This window comes from Aricia agestis, chromosome 12, assembly GCF_905147365.1.
Source record: "Aricia agestis chromosome 12, ilAriAges1.1, whole genome shotgun sequence".
NCBI classification, from domain to species: Eukaryota; Metazoa; Arthropoda; class Insecta; order Lepidoptera; family Lycaenidae; genus Aricia; species Aricia agestis.
Genome location: NC_056417.1, coordinates 4,380,243 through 4,398,081, shown reverse-complemented (window position 1 = coordinate 4,398,081; position 17,839 = coordinate 4,380,243). Strand labels below are relative to the sequence as shown.

Genomic DNA, 17,839 nt, shown 5'->3' with positions numbered 1-17,839 from the left:
GCGACGCGGTTGATGTTTTCAATCGATCGCACAGGTCTATTTCGTGGTCCAATTGAATGATTTAGTAAACATCCTGTCGCTCTAAGCTTCTCTACCCACGACTTAATTAATTGAGTACTCGAGGCATCACTCAAACGGTGGATTTCATAGCGACTACAAAATTTACGCCGTGCTTCACTCAACGAAAATCCATTGCATAAGTACGCTTCTACTGCGTACGCGCGGTGCGCACCAGACCACTCTGCCATGGCGATCAAAAAATCCGCACTCGTCACCTATCGAACGCTACCACTCCACTCCAGCTAACCCCGAAGGTTGTCGAGAAATTCGTGTTTAAAGTTGAAAATCGGCGCTGAGACACCCTTTATCAAGGTAACCACAAAACAAAAAAAATGTTTCTTAAAAGTTTCAAGTAGAATATTTAATGCTAATAGTAGCAACTAGAGTGGTTAATAAAGATAATATTAGATAAAGATCTCTAAACAGGTAACTAAGTTTGTAGGTAGAAAAAACTTTAAAATATTATAGTTTTTTAGTTGAAGAACCTAAGAAATAAAGTATTATACTTACTGAGTTTTTAAGATTTTAAAACCATATGAGTTATTTAGACAGTAAACTATAATAATTTGTAATAAACTATTCGTCCGTAACATCATTAATATTGAATAAACTTAATAATACAGGAGTAATATTACTTTAAACTATTAAAACTCGATGTATTAATAAAATTAATTTACGTTACAGCTGTAATATTATGTAACTGATAAAATGCTAATTTCGAAAGCGATTTTCGTTATGGCAAATACAAAATTTTTGATTCGTAACCCTGTCACCTGAATATGTGCGTATTTATAGGTGAAATTATAGCTGTATAATAATCTATAAAACAGTCACAAAAAATTTAAGTTTAGCTATCAGGTGATGTACTTCTGTAATTGGTCGTATTAATATTTCTCAACTGTACCTTATTAAGTACTACTACGTCATTATTATTCGTAAAAAAGTGATAATGAATATTGAATAGTCTGCTAAACAAAAATTTTTCGGACTATATAGATCGAAAGAAATCGATGGAGTATGGAATTTTGTACACCACACTATACAAGCCAGTAAGTCTAAACGAAGCTCATTATTCCCTTAACATCTATATTTTTATTTCGGTTTTCGATTGATCGAAATTTTCACTTGTATAGTTCTCTATAATGAATTTTCAATAACTAATTTATGGGATTAGAAACATTCTTGATGACAATATTACGTTGTAAAATTATAATATCATACTATAATAATTTAGATCTTCTACACTGAAATTCGCTGTCTTGTCTCGATAATAATTCGCAATAGGTTTTTTGGTACTATATAAGTGAAAATTCATTTGGTACCTAGGTAAATTACGTACAATATTTTTGGTTATTATGTTATTACTGTTGTAGTAGCGTATAATATTTGTTATACACAAAATTTACTTTCTGACTTACGAAAATTTTAATTCTAAGAAATAAATGACAATTATAATAATATCGAAATAGTACAAGCTTAAATAATATTTACGACATGACGAAAAAAAGCCAATTTTAAATCTTACTTCAAAAATAAGTAATTGACAATTCTTAGATATAAATCATACAAAATAACTACGTTCATTTTTGTATGTTTATAATTGACAAAAACTATAATATAAACATTGAGTTCAGTAAATAGGAACAACTTATAACAATGTTACAAGAAGTATTTATAATTTATAAATTCTATTTTGCACTCAAAATACGTATTAGAAGTGATATAATAAAACAGAATTTGTATTGTAACGCGTTACTTTTGTAATATTTAAACTTATTATGTATTATTTTATTTGTAACACATTACAAAATGAATTACTTGCGCATAAAATAATACAAGTTACTTTATAATACATCGGTAACACGATACGTTACACGTGTATTAAAACACTATTTACTGAACTTGATGTATAAACAAATGTACATTCGAATTATGAACTCCGAAAACCGTGTTAAGCTATACTAGACCTGCAGATATAGAATAGTCTAAGGTGCAAATATTTCTAAAATATAGGTATAGTTATATAAACAGTTCGACTATATAGTGCAAAATACAACGCACGCTTGACACACTTATAACAACGTCACTGTTACACAGTACTATACATCAATATGTTAGCTATCTATAACTTGGTGTCTTCCAGTAGTTCACACGCCAAAATAATGTTTATAATATTTATAAATAAAATTATTTATTACTCTGAATAAAAGTCTTTATATTGGTCACAGCTGGATTGACTAGGCAGCTCAACGCCTAGGTTTGATCACAAAATTTGTTAAAAATTAATTTACAGTTTTTAATATTTAAGATAGGTTTGGTTTTAAAAAAGTAGATGCTTGCTTAATCTTCTCATATATAAAATTCTCGTGTCACAATGTCAGGCCGAGTACTCCTCCGAAACGGCTTTACTGATTTTAACCAAATTTTATATGTGGTATAGTCAGTGGGCATATTCAGTGGGTCTGAGAATCAGCTACTGGGTACTTTTTATATCGATAAGTGCATTTGTTGAATAAATAATAGTAAATTATTACAACTCGAGACTGACGGCGACCATTGTTTGTGCGACGGGATAGCGATGGATGTTGCCATGGTGACATACTTATTTAGTCATTTCAATAAAATAATACGGGCGAAATACTTAATATGGTAAAGAAACGTTTGCCGGGACAGCTAGTTATATATTATATTTTCTCGTACGTACAACTATGTGATTTTTTTTAGATTCTTGATTCTTTTAATATTTTTGTTTTCTATGACTCTCATGATCTGCCTAGACATTGAGTTGGCTAGCTACAACTAGATGGCTGTGACGTAGCCGATATAATACCTACTTATTTAAACTTTTAATATAAACTTTACTATAATCATAATCAACTTCAAAGCAATATAATATTTAACATTAATATAATATTTTGAATATAATAGGGTTTTGTTTCTGTAATTATTGTGTCGGTAAAGCTTAGGAGTTGCAGGTACGGGTTTAATTATATTAAGATAAAATCTATAATATAATCATAGATCATAGAAATAGTCTACCAAAGGTTAGAAAAGATAGTGCTACGAATCGTCGTAGACGGTCTACGCGTGGCGTAGCCTTGGTCTACGAGCTACGTAGTAGACGAAATAATATAATAATATTTTATGACCTTATATTTTATATTTTATAGAGATATAGGAGATATACTTAGTAAATAATATTTTAAGTAAAAGGCATCCCGTAAAAGAGATACCATATAATTTACTATAAAGTAAAATTTGAAATACTTTGTTAAATAATATTATAATTAATTTTATGTAAGTTATAACAAAATTACTAGTTTTATAAATAAATTTTTTTACTCATAACGTGATAATATTTTTCGGCGTATGAACTACACATAAATATGACGTCAAATAAAATTAACACATAACACTTTAACCATCAGTTAACAATCATTATTGTCAGTTATAAATATATTTTTATGTATTTTATATTTAATATAAATTCGCGACTATTAAGTAGGCAGTTTTAACATAATCGTTATACTCTATACAGGATGGTGCGCCTCGGCACGGTTCTTTATGGACTTTGAGGGGATTTTGAAGTAAAACTTCTTTGGGCGCGTTGAGAGTGAAATTTCAAGGTTTCCTCATGAAAAAGAGGGTCGTACTATTAATATTGCTTCACGACGCCGTCATCATTTTTTTCTTTTAACGTGTACTCTACATCATCTCTACATACACTCTTTTAAACTTAAAAGTTTAATAAATAATTATGCCATATTATCATGAACTTATAATAATTTGAACTGGTATCGTGTTGAGGGTAACGTTGTTATATCTATAGTTGTGTTACCAAAAATAACAATTGCGAGACTTTATTAAAACACACATTCGAAACTTACTTTTACTCATTTATAAAATTGTCCTTACTAATAAGCTCATTTCTAAACTCTTGTTGTGGCAAGATGCCATTTGAAAATTATTGTTTTTTGCATGTTTTTATTTTATGTATCTTTTGTATTTAAAAACACTAGAACTTATGATGAATATAAGTCATAAGTATCTAGTAATGTAGGTACTGTAATATTATCTTGAATCTGAAACGCTGAGAAAAAATACCGAGCATTTAAAAATATTTGTCATTTAATTAACCCAGAGATCTATAAAATATTAATTACTTGACGGATTCATGTTTATCACAATTCACAGCCTCAAGGTCAAGCTGTCAATTATTAAATTTCAACACGGATATCTGTCAATTATCAACTAAAGGAATATTACTCACCGGTCGCAGAGGGCACTGCTAGCACATACGGTAAACAATCCGACCAAAATCCGACATGTTGCACCATATCAGAATATTTATAGAAGCGTTATCGAACGTCAAACTAAACTTTTTGTTTATCGTCTGTGCTGGTGCTGCCGTCTAGCTGAAAAAAAGGTCAACTGTAAAGGTCAAAGCACACATAATATTATCAACTCGGAAAGGGATCGTCACCGTATCGCCTTTCGCCTCGCCGTCAAACAGGCGTCAACCTAACGTATGCACGTATTACCAAAGCGTATCAGTATGAAGTATCGCCTGTACGTCAACTCGGCTACGGCTAGGCAACGCCTCGCTTACGGCTCGCCGACCGCTGTCCCCTTCCGAGGCGAGACGATTACGTTACGGTTCCGCTTAGTGTGCGTCGCAGTAGAGTTTCATACAAACAATATTGAACGGCTCGAAGCGATACGGTGACGATCCCTTTCCAAGTTAATATGTGTACTGTGACCTAACTGTCAACACGGATATCTGTCAACACAGATATTTGTCAACTTTAAACTGTCAACACTACCACTGCCAACATATTTTTTCACCTCATCAAATTACTAACACTGGCTATCGGAGGCCGTTTTAAAGAAGAACACGTATTTCTGCCAAAGAACCGCACCGATCGCAGACGGATGGGACTAGTACACTCAACTACAAACTAGACACTGCCACTTCACTTCACAGTACAGTATTGCGGCCGGGTGTGTGTTAGGAGCGCAGCTGCGCCGGACTGAGGAGCAGCTCGCCGGGGCCCGCGAAGGACACGGTGCGAGGCGGGGGGCGCCGCCCCTCCTGCCGCAGGCCCGACGATGACGGCTTTTGGGAGATCGCCTGGAATATGATAAACGATAGCTAAAAATAAAGTTATATCGTGAGTGTGGCAAAGTGCGCCACCCCGTCAAGTGCGCCACTTGCCGGCGCACTTGCCGTGTAGGCGCACACACAGTGCCCACGTTGTCAAAAATCGAAGCCGCAAGGTTGATTCGTTTCGAATTATTTTGGCAGTACTTTGTAGGGTATGTTGATATCTTGTCATCGGATACAATAATATTTTATGAAGTCACAGCACACTGGGCTAAGTAATGTAGGTCCTATAAAAATGTTATCTTGTGCACCAACAGAAGTGTCCAATAAACGATTTGCACCTACCGGTTGCACGAGAACCGAGTGCGGCTGCGGCTGTGGCTGCGGTTGCGGTTGCGGATGCGGTGCGGCGGTGCGGTACCGGCGCAAGCGCTCGTCCTCCTCGCCGCTGGACAGGCTGGACACGTCGCAGGAGGAGTCGAGGCGGCGCGCGGGGGAGCACTGCGCCGGCCCGCGACCCGCCAGCGGCAGCTCCTCGCCCTCCGCGCACCCGGACAGTCTGGATTTTTCGGATACGGTTACGAATGCGATTATAGATACGGTTACGGATACTAGGATGTGTATGTGCTCTTTGCGTAAGTTCATGAATAGGAAATTTAAAAGTTAAGATTATTGTGTCAAGTTTTAGTTTAATTAAAAATCAAATACCTTCCAGACTAGTTTAATTTGACGTCAGCGACATTTTTGTTAGTCTTCCACAGATTTGTTTTTTATAGCCTTTTCAAATGTCGATAATATAGTCAAACGACTTTAAAGATAACATTTTATTTAGTACTACCAAACTTACAAATACACGCATTCAATAAATCCCATTTGGGTAACTTAGTCGTGAGCTTTAAAAATTAACCTTCTGTTCTCCTTGTGGTTGGTCCGTCGCCGGCAGCATGGCTTGGCGAAGATGCAGAACATGATACGGAGCAGGCAGCAGGCGAGGCCGGCCACGATGAGTGACGGGCCCACCAGCCGCAGCGCTGGTGTTTTGAATCCCTGAAACATGGGAAGAAAAGTATAACATATGCGCAGTAATTGGTTTAATATGATGATGATGGTGTACGAAGTAAATAATGAAAAAAGTGCAACATCTCTTTACTCCTTATGGTAAGAAATTAGGATTAAGGATGTCACTAGTTTAAGAAGACTGACACTACTTTCCGTTAGCTTCTAGCAATAATCAACATATCATACACCAGTAAACCATGATGGTTGTCTTAGCATGCATTATTCTTTCCTTTATTTTAGGAATTTAATCGGTAAATCAGCAGCTTACACTGTTTATCTCTTAAATAGATCAAGGCTTTCTCTCGCTCTTTCTTTCCCTCTCCCTCTCTCTTTCTCACCTTGTCTCCAGTGCCGACGAAGTACACGACGAGGCCGACCGCGAGCGTGACCAGGCCGGCGTACAGCAGCCGCGCCACGCCCCATCCGTCCGCGCCGTCCTCCTCCGACTCCGATGATGAACCGTATGAGGCGTCCCGCACCTGAAACCGTAACCGCAACCGATTGTTGAGTAACCGTAACATAATGTTAAATAACCGCAGCCGGATGTGTGGAGAAACTGTGACCGAATATGCGGAGCAACCGTAATCTATTATGTGGGGTAACCGTAATCGAATGTGAGGGGTAATCGTAACCGAGTTTATGGAGTAACCGAAATAAAAATCAAAATTGCAGCGTATTCACTTTCTATCTTGTAAGTAATATATTCTAGCAACTACCTTACTTATAAGTTTATTTGTATTACACAATTTCAGAACCTAAGTCCAAAAGTCCCTAACAAGTAAAGGCATTGTTTTACTTATTACTTAAGTACAACTTTGTTATCTTATTAGCTCTTAGAAATTTAAGGTTTCAGAATTCTAGAGAACATCAAACAATGGGCTTAATGTAACACAAATTGTAACAGTATAGAATATAATACCAAAATATATAGGTATTATTTAACGATTTATTTCAAATAGCAGCGCGGTCCCACTGCTGCACTGTCATGACAGTTCGGGCGGGCGCATAATGTAAACTTAGCCTTAAACTTAAACTTATCAATGCTCATATTCGCTGTATATCGTATGCATATTTTACTTGAGATTGGCAACGTTACTTACCTATGTCATGTTAATTACCCCAAGATTTAAGCTTTCCTATGCTTTGGTTGGTTGGTTGGTTTCCCAAGAAAAACATAGAACGCAAGCCTTTAGTGTCTCCTACACTTGATCCGGATCACTCATCCCGTCGTTGGTTGCCACAAATTACAATTGACCCGGTTCACTTATCCGTTTTTTTAACGGGAAATAACTATCTCACTACACCAGCCATCGATAGCGGTAAACAACCTTAAAACCTTTTGATATGATCTCAGGGAGCCCGAAGGACGTGCTAAACTGTTTTGGGGCCCGCAACGAAATTAATCAGAAGAAAAGAAGAGTAGGAAGTATTCACTCACCCGGTTGGTGCGATGCCACTTGGCGCGCGGGTCCCGTCTCGCGCCGGGGTGGTCGCCCAGCACCGAGCAGCGCCGCGCCGCGCCGCCCGCGCCCGCCGCGCCGCCGCCGATAGACAGCGCCGCCGCCTCCTGCCACGCCGCGCGTCCCGCTGCGCACTGGGAACAAAAGTGGATCATGAGCCATAGGTGGTTCGCCATAATTCCATCCATTTTGGACATAGCTGGGCACTGACAAAAAAAATGTGAGCCCTGCGCACTGGGAACAAGAGAGAACATGAGCCAAGCCCATAGGTTCTGCGTCTACTTCGGACATAGCTGGGCACTGACAACAATAATGTGAGATTGGAGTTTTGACAACAAAAATGTGACCCCGGCGCATTGGGAACAAGAGAGAAAATGAGCCTACAGGTTCTGCATAATTATCTACTTTGCATGTAGCTGGGAACTGACAACAAAAATGTGAGATTGGAGTTTTGACAATAAAAATGTGAGCCCGGCGCACTGGGAACAAAAGAGAACATGAGCCATAGCCCATAGGTTCTGTTTCGGACATAGCTGAGCACCGACAACAAGAATGTGTGAAATACTGGGAACAAGGGAGAACATGGCGCAGTGACAATAAAAAAGATTATGAGCTTGGGGTTCTGACTATAGTTGGCTTTATATTGGACATAGCTGCGTATTGGCAACAAAAACATCATGAGGGTCCTGATAATATTAAAAGGGGGGGCCGGGGCACTGACTACAACAAAAAAGTAATGAGCTTGACGTTTTGAATATAGTAATTGGCTTTCCATTGGACATAGCTGCGTATTGATAAGAAATTAATACTATCGATATACGTGGGAGAGCCATGCTACGGCACGAATGGGTTGGCTCGACCGGAGAAATACCACGTTCTCACAGAAAACCGGCGTGAAACAGCGCTTGAGCTGTGTTTCGCCGAGTGAGTGAGTCTACCGGAGGCACAATTCCCTTCTCTATCCTCCCCTTTTCCCTTCCCTTCTCATCCCTACCCTCCCCTACTACCCTATTCCCTCTTAAAAGGCCGACAACGCACCTGCAGCTCTTCTGATGCTGCGAGTGTCCATGGGCGACGAAAGTTGCTTTACCCGTTTGCTCGTTTGCCCCCTTATTTCATAAAAAAACTATCGTGAGCTCTAAAGGGATTTATTTTGTTCCCGATTTTGATACTTTATTTTTTATTTATCAATTTTTGTGAAAGGGTCGCTACTATTGTAATAAAGAAGCGATAACGTTGTCAAAATATTGCCAGTGTATAAGGGCGGAGGTAGTTTGCAAATTGAGTTATCATCTCCTATCGGCAGGGTGTAAGGTGTTTATGTTTCTTGTGACAGCAATGCAACAACGGTCAACAGTAGATAGGTACTTTCTTTAGGCAGTAATCTCTACCTGTTATATTTCTGTCGCAAGATACAAAATCATCTAATACTAAGTACTCACATACGGTTTTGCTCGATAGTTTTACTCCAAATTGAGCAATAACCACCGTGTGGACTGCAAAACTCACAGCTCGAAGACTCGCTTCGCGCCGGCTCGATGGAATTACATATGTCAAATATGTCATTTCTTTCGATTCGGAGTAAAACTATCGAGCAAAACCGTATGTGAATTGTGAGTACTTAGCATAACGGATATATATACGTCGTCTTATAACTAGGGTTGCTGAGGATTCCTCTTCCGCTTACTCATAATGCGGAAGTTCCGCAATATTCTGGGTTCCTCAACCGTTACCGCATCCTCATAAATAAAAAAAAAATCCTCTTCCGCTATCGCTTCCTCAAAATTTAAGAGGAATTTATGAGGAATTTCACTGCGCATGCGCGTCGCGTATACAATCATGGCAACGCACAAGCCAGAGCGCGATAATTGTATATCATTCACTCATCTTTTTTTGTGTGCATGTGTTGTGTATGTTACTGAACTCCTCCTTAACTGCTGGACCGATTTTAATGATTCTTTATTGTGTGTGTTTTGTCAATGGTTTAGATTCATAGTTTGGCCCACTGGAAAGTGCCCTTTTAATTATTTTTTGTGTAATGTATAGTACCTAGTTATGTACAGACAGGACAAAGGCTTTTGGGTTGGGTCCGCTAGTATTTATAATTTCCTATCATCCTATTTCTCATCCGAATCCTCTTCCTCAAAAAATATCCTCTTCCTCATCCGCATCCTCTAAATTTGCGCGTGACAATTCCTCTTCCTCCTCCTCTTCCTCATAATCACTTCCTCAACAACCCTACTTATAATCAATAACCTTCTTTAGATTTGATCGGTCAGCATTATGTAACACTGTACTAGTTAGTCTAATTTATAGATCGTGGTTTTTGATTATTATAATACTAGGCAATATATCAGAGTAATTTAACGATCAACCACGCCTCTTTTGGCTCAGGTTTTCGCAATACGCCCATTTGATTGTTTCCGTAATATATTGTTTTGTTTAAATGGTGTAATGGTTCATGAAACATAACCTAGTATTCGTGAGAAATAGTTATGGCGTCTTTAACCTTCTTATTATTTTCAAACTCTTTTAAATAATACTAGCTATTTGACCGAGTTTTGCTCAGTATTCGATAAAACACGAATAAAATGACATTTTCTAAAAATGATAACCGAAATTTATATCTATATATTATACTGAATTTCATGAAAATCGTTGGAGCCGATTCCGAGATTCTAATTATACAGATACAAGAATTGCTCGTTTAAAGATATAAGATAAGATATTCTTAATATAATAATGAAAAAACTTTTTTCTATTAGTTTTTGCTGTTTACTTGTCTCTATATATATAATAGTTTTATCTGTCGAAGAGATAGACAAACAAAAAAAAATCTCGTTCATGTAATCTTCATACAATACAATTTCTGTAGAAAAATGTAGGTATGCCGCAAACTAGTTTGTTTACCAGTGTTGATAATTTGTAAATAGGTTAAAATTCCACTATTTTAGTTACTATCTACTTTTCAAAAACACCTTATTATAACTATAAAATGTGAATATTATAAAAAAAGCCCAATAATATTATACAGAAACCATAATACTTACCTGTTATTTTAAACCTAGGTAAGTATAGTTTTTATATATTTTTTATACCGCGACCGCGATGTTCAGCATACCTGTTTGATAGTTTATGAGAATACCAATTTGTAGTTGATAGGAAAAAGGCTGAATCAAATAAGAAACTAAGCTGTATCAATGTTGCAACTTGCATTACAAAAGCAGAATCAGGGTTCTATTTTCAAACAAGTCACGGACGGTAAGGGAAGACGTATCGTCATATAAGTGGATTTGTTCTCGCCCTTATTGGCTACTATATTTCACCCGCCAATGTAGAACGACCCTAATAACGTCCTAATAAAAAGGTTTGCGACGAGTGACGACTGACGTCTTGTTAAAGGTTTGCGATATCTTTATTATTTTACTGACTGTTCAATAAAAGTTATAGTAGAGTTTTGCCGGGAATGTGAAAGGGTGATGTTGTGTTTTTGAATTAATTTCCTAAAATTGTGTTAACTGGGTTTTTTATGTGTAATATTGGTAGGATATTAACTATTAGATATTCGTTTTCGTGCACAATTAGTGTAGGAAAGTGATGCAATATCCAGAAACGTGCTATTTTGTGTTCCCTCCAAAACTCCATCGAAAGTTTCAGTAAAATGTCTGCTCGACAGACTTGACTTCTTGTCTGTATTGACTTTATACTTAGACATAATATTATACTTTAGACATGACGATCCTGACGATTTAGAAAGACGACGATGAAAATTGTATTATAGAATATAGAATATTGTTTTCTTGCCATAATATACTCGACGCTGGCCATGGTTAAATAGCCGAAGTGTAAATAAGAAAAAAAAGTTATAGTAAACCTTTTCCATCTCAAGAAAAATAATAATAGGTATAATTGTATTCTTTTATTTTTTGAGTTCTGTGAATGTCAAAGAGTATGTTTAATCTTGGGCCGTACCCATAGTAAGACTTATCATAGACTAATAGGTTGTATTGGTGTTAGCAATGAGTTTCTAAAATACTAGAGTAGCAATGTCTTACAAAAGATTCTCAGAAATGCGTAACCACTTTTTTGTTCAAAAGACAATGTCAAGTCATATATTCGTTATGTCATTATGTATGTGAGATATGCCTGCAGGCATCTTCGAAGTGGCAACGCGTTGCTACCGTAAACTTCCAATCTAGTTACGTTAGTAACATAGAATATCATTGGGTGTTAGATATTCTTTATCATAATCACAAAACTGTAACGAGCTACTTTGATAAGTTTGATAACGATGTAAAAACTTTATAGTCATAAAAAGAATTAAATAAGTAGTACCTTTGTACTGAAATGTATTTCTAGTTTTAAGACTTTCACTGTAAACATTGTTGTGTACATAAATTATTAAAATAAATTAAAAAAAAATTAATATGGATAACTGCAATAAATATGCATTTACTTAAGTATTTAATATTTTTATTATTTATACCATTAGACTAAACTGAGCAATTTTCGATTTTCTTAGAACGAAAAAATTTTTTTTTTTTTTTTTACGTCTGTGTTTTAACAGTTTCTGTTAAAAATAAACGCAACGATCATTAACATAATAGCGGCCTGCGGGCGGGGCCGCACGCGAGCGCCGCGCTGACCTAATGTAATTGATCCTTTTTTGTCACTCGATGCTAGGATATAGGCAATTTTTTATATTTTATATCCTTACATCCTTTATAAATAAGAGTGTGTACAGAGTAGACGTGTTCGAAATTCGAAGTGACTGACTTCTGTCCAAAACCTCAAAAGAGGGTTGAAATTTCGAGGTCATGAAAAATCGTAAAGTTTCACTCTAAGCGAGCACTCTAAAGAAGTTTCACTTCAATAAAACATTCATAAAATGGACAACAAGTTCTCAATAAAAAAGCTAAAAATTGTCTGGCTTCTTTTACATGAAAGTAATCAGATAGTAAACATTCGGACGACAAGTGACCAACAAGAACGTTGCTATTAAACTATACATGTTTGTTCACGCCCGATAGTTAGTTTGCTATTTTTATCTATCAGGCGTTTGATTATTTAAGATATTTTTACGTCATGTAGGTATAATTATTGTAGAATTGACGGTAGAAAATTATTTTGTTTTTTGTCATACTTTTTAACTGCGACTTTCGCTTCAACACAAGTTAAATATTGTAATAATTCAGATTATATCTTCTAAATTCATTTTTTTCGAGTTTCTTTTGGAAATTCCATATCGTTCCCTACGAGACGAAACAATGTTTTCATAGACCTTTGGCAGATAAAGAGACTATAGTAGAAAGTAGTACAAATTACCAATTCAGCATGATTTTGATATAAGTCAGGAGACAGAGGGAATCAAACATTGATCTAACTAGCAATACCTCAATCTAAAAATAATACAATAAATCTATTATACCAAGGTATAATTATAATTTACTAGATGACGCCTGCAACTCCGTTGCGCCAAAACTCGTTTATCAGGCGGGAACCGTACATTTTGCCAGGATAAAAAGTACTTATCCTATGTCCTTTCCCGGGACTCAAAGTATCTCCATGCCAAATTTCAGCAAAATCGGTCCAGCGGTTTGGGCGTGAAGAGGAAACAGACAGACAGATAGACAGACACACTTTAAATATTAGTATGGATTTAGTTTAGTCCGAACTCCGGTAAATGCAAAACATTACAACGTTACAACACAAAAATAGACACGGCAACAAGTAAACTGGACCGTGTAAGTCCAGGGTTCCAGCCGGTTGAACTTCGCAGAATAGGCCCAGTCTCTGGAGGCAGTTGATTGTAAGTAGGGCAATTGACGCCGCTACAATATAATACTACGAACTAACCTAGATCGTACGGAATACTTTGAGTTAGTACTTGTAAATGATTTAAATTTTCAATATACTTAATCGGCTGAGTTATTTTTATATTTTTTTCTACCATAATATTGAGAATATTATATTGCCTAAAAAACAACTATACCTACACGGTTTCAAATTTCAATTCGTTTTGAGTGCGTAGACAAGTAGCCTTTGGGTCCATTTATGCCCTAGCCCCTAAATCTTGATTTTTAGGGATCCGTACCCAAAGGGTGTCTATTACTAAGACTTCGCTGCCTATCCGTCTATTTCCAGGCTGTATCTCGAGATCTACGATATTTAAACAGTCAGCTGTTTATTTACACAACATTTTTAGCTGTCTAGCTCTGATGCTGTTATAAAAACAAATGACTAAAAAAACAAAATAATTGCTCTACAATGATACGAAACCTTTTGTGTGCGTGTCCCGCTTACAATTGGCTGATTTTTTAAAATCAAAATAACATATTTCTCTTAAATAAGTACCAAAAATGTTAGACATGACATGCTAATCTACGATTAACTTTAATCTTGACTGGCGCAAGTGGGCAATGCTATGTAAAGAATATCCCGCCGTTAAACAACTCGTTAAATGAACGTTTAACGTTAACGAGTGTACACAACTGTAACCTGTATCTACAGCTCGATACGGTTATTAGTACCCTGATTCTGCTAGTTCGGCATTAATACATCTTCAACATAGCCTGGTTGGGTGAAAATTGACAATGTCTGCTGTCAAACGCCTTGATGCTTTGCTCTCGTAATATAATTTTGACGAAGCCGTGAGCAAACAGACGATAACGGATTATGGCTAAGACCACTCTCGGTCATATCAGAAACAGAAATAAAAAAATCTTGTGTGTTAAAGGTGTTTTTTGTATAAGAGCCCCCCTTAATTTTTATTTTGTTTTAATATTATTATTAAATATTACAGTACACATATAACTAAGAAGTTTGAGAAAAATTCAAGTACCTATCTGTTGCCATTATTATTATAGAGCAAAAAAGGCCAAAACATCAAGTTTGGTGTATGGGGGCCATCCTCAAATATTAATTTCATTTTGTTTTTAGTACCTATTTGCATATATATTTATAGCGGCAACAGATACACACAATCTGTGAAAATTTCAGAAGTCCAGCTGTAGGGGTTCTGGAGACAGACGGACAGACATTGAAGTCTCAGTAATAGGGTCCCGTTTTTACCCTTTGGGAACGGAACCCTAAAAATCATAATTAGCCCACCTGTCTGGATACTACGCTGCTCGCGTAGCATACAACATATAGACATATAGATAGTCAGTGGCATCTGCAACGAAAACACACCTCTGTTTTTGTTAGGAATTAACAAACAGACGTGGCCTGTAATCTGTATTTAAAGTGACGCCGCGTTAAAGTAAAAAACCGTATTGGATATGTTTTAGATTGCTGGAATGGATGGATGGAACAGCAAAAAAGGAAGGAAATGGAAAGGGCGTAAGCGGCAAAATGGTTTTTGTCGCGTAATTTAAAAACCATAAATACATTTCATATAAGTTATAAGCAAATTAAAGTGTATGCTTGAACCAATTTATGTACAAATGGAAGCTTAAATTACTCTCCTCTGATGGCAAAATAGGAATCCCTCTTTTTACAGAGGTCTTTTTGATTGATTATTCTGTATTATAAAAGTTGACCAATCGTGTTATGCTATGGGTAATTCAAAGACAAAGACATGATGAATACTGACAATGAACTTTAATTTCTTACCTTTAGTTGTTGCTGAGAAAAATCGATATCGCTACAGCCAAATTATCAAGGCGTTGCCTTAATTTGACTAGTGCGAGTACAGGTTAACTTTTTCCTGATTAGTAATCACTTGCAATAATCACCTTCACTTATCAATCAAAGTGAATACGATAATAATATGAGTTTTTGTCCAACCAGTTAATTTATGATTGATATTGACAGGTAATGCTTTTAATTTCTTAAAGCTATATTAATAGGGGTTTTAAACACCAGAATCAGGGCTATAGTTCATTCATTTACGGCTCATTTCATTGGTAACAAGTGCAAGTGATTAGGGCAGGTAATTAGTAAACAGAATAAAGTAAAGGTCTAACTATAATCAAAATATTCTTTATAGATATATAATAATAAACATTTTTTTTGGTTAAATGGACTCTCCTAATGATACCTAAGCCCTGGAAAAAAATTGGCAGGTTTAATTGCACGTAAATTGCACACTGTATATATTATACTTAATGTATTAGTAGCTAAGGATTTATAATTTTTTTAAGTCCAAAGTCTAAACTCAATATTAAATCCTTTTGGTTGTTTTGTAATTAACGATTTTCGGACAGCAAACTTGTCAGCATACTGTACTATAAATTACTTTTTGTAAGAAAGTTATGTTAAAACAATAAGAAGGGTTAAAATAATCATGACATGATGCCAATTTTACGTGGGAGAGCCATGCTTCGGCACGAATAGGCCGGCTCGACCGGATAAATACCACGTTCTCATAGAAAATCGGCGTGAAACAGCGCTTGCGCTGTGTTTCGCCGAGTGAGTGAGTTTACCGGAGGCCCAATCCCCTAACCCCTACCCTATTCCCTTCCCTGCCCTCAACTATTCCCTTCCCTTCCCTACCCTCCCCTATTACCCTATTCCCTCTTAAAAGGCCGGCAACGCATTTGCAGCTCTTCTGATGCTGCGAGTGTCCATGGGCGACGGAAGTTGCTTTCCATCAGGTGACCCGTTTGCTCGTTTGCCCCCTTATTTCATAAAAAAAAAAACCCAAATCTGATGATCATTGGTGAACTTCAGTCGCGGCCTACTTACCATTGTATGTATGGCCTTCGACTTACGAGACTCGATATACGAATGTTATTGAGCTGCGTTACTACGTTGGTTTTTTTTTTTAAAGTGTTCCATTGTTTCCATAGAATGTTTGATGAGAAGTACCTACGAATAATAAATAGTTTTTATTATTCGTAGAGAAGTACCGATAAATACTACGAGACAGTTTTAACTAAATTACATTTGTGTACCTACTAGCTGACCTGGAAAAAGCAATTTGCCGTATACTTTATACTGCAGTGTTTCTCAACCTGAGGTCCACGGTGTCATCTCTGGACCATACGTAATCCGTTTTTTTTTGCTGTTTTTTTATTAAAGGGGTCCGTGAAAACCGTGCTTGACTTCCTGGGGGTCCGTGGCTGAAAAAGGTTGGGAAAAACTGAACTTTATAGTATAGCGAGCTTCAAAGAAAGACCTGCCGACCGAACGAGAAATTATTATCAATGCAATAATTGTTCTAATTTCAACTCATTTTAAAACCTTCAAATTTCATACAAACTTCATTCTCTTTGCAAACTTCTATAATGCGATTCAAATTATACGCTGTTTAGTTTTATCAAACATTACTTTGGGTATTTTTTTTAATAATATCAACGAAACTAATTATTATAATTCATGTACATATAGTAGTCAAAATACACTTTGACTTTTGCTTATTTAGTTTTCACAAAAGAAGCAGATGTATATCAATTATTATCGATAATAATAAATAAAAATAATTGCTACCAAAACTATAAATGTCAGTTGAAGATGATATACAAAGTTACACATCCAAAACGATACACGTAAAAAGTAGGTTTCGTCATGCAATTAGGGTCACCATTTAAAGTCCGGTCGCCGGATAAGGAGAAATTCGGCCATTGCCTTTGGCTATAGTTGCTTATCTTTTGCGCACGCATACGAAATTTTGAGTATTCTGCATAAAGTTAATATACCTAGCGGAAAAGAGAAACAAAGGCCTGAGCAAGAGAGATGTCACTATCAGTAACACTGCGTGGTAAAAAGAGACGTGTGATACATGACAGCATTTCTCTCTTTTTGACGTCCAGTCGGCACGTGCCGCACGTTGACAATATTTTAATCTCATAGAAATCATGTTCAATCATGCTTGTGTAAGTGTATACGTCGTACACATATTTTTACACACAGATGAAACCAATTTCGGTTTCGTTTGACAGCTCGAGATTGTTGCTCTAATATCTATAATGTTGGTAATTGATCAATATTTTGCTAACAAATAATTTGATTTTGTAAGCAAAAACAATAATAATGGAGGTACTCAGAGAAGTTAATTCCGAGGCAGTTGGCGGACCTAAGTAATTTGGTCGCGTTAAGTTAAACCCATCCGACCGATCACATCTAACATTGAATTGACATAAGGGCAATGATATATTATATAAAAAACTCAAAGCAGATATGTTACTACCGCGCGCGTTGTGAAGCTTCAAAT

The 17,839-nt window shown here is 36.4% G+C and overlaps 1 protein-coding gene across 1 annotated transcript in view; it reads right to left on the bottom strand.

The window, feature by feature from the left end:
* Nucleotides 1-4,762: 4,762 nt before the first annotated feature.
* Nucleotides 4,763-17,839, bottom strand: part of LOC121732417 — a 163,273-nt gene continuing 150,196 nt past the window's right edge. Inside the window, exons 5-9 of the mRNA XM_042122284.1 lie at nucleotides 7,662-7,817; nucleotides 6,562-6,702; nucleotides 6,072-6,211; nucleotides 5,510-5,723; nucleotides 4,763-5,191 (exon numbers count right to left, since the gene is read on the bottom strand). Coding sequence (XP_041978218.1) covers nucleotides 5,069-5,191; nucleotides 5,510-5,723; nucleotides 6,072-6,211; nucleotides 6,562-6,702; nucleotides 7,662-7,817 — 774 coding nt within the window. The 3' untranslated portion in view covers nucleotides 4,763-5,068. The remainder of the gene's footprint in view (nucleotides 5,192-5,509; nucleotides 5,724-6,071; nucleotides 6,212-6,561; nucleotides 6,703-7,661; nucleotides 7,818-17,839) is intronic.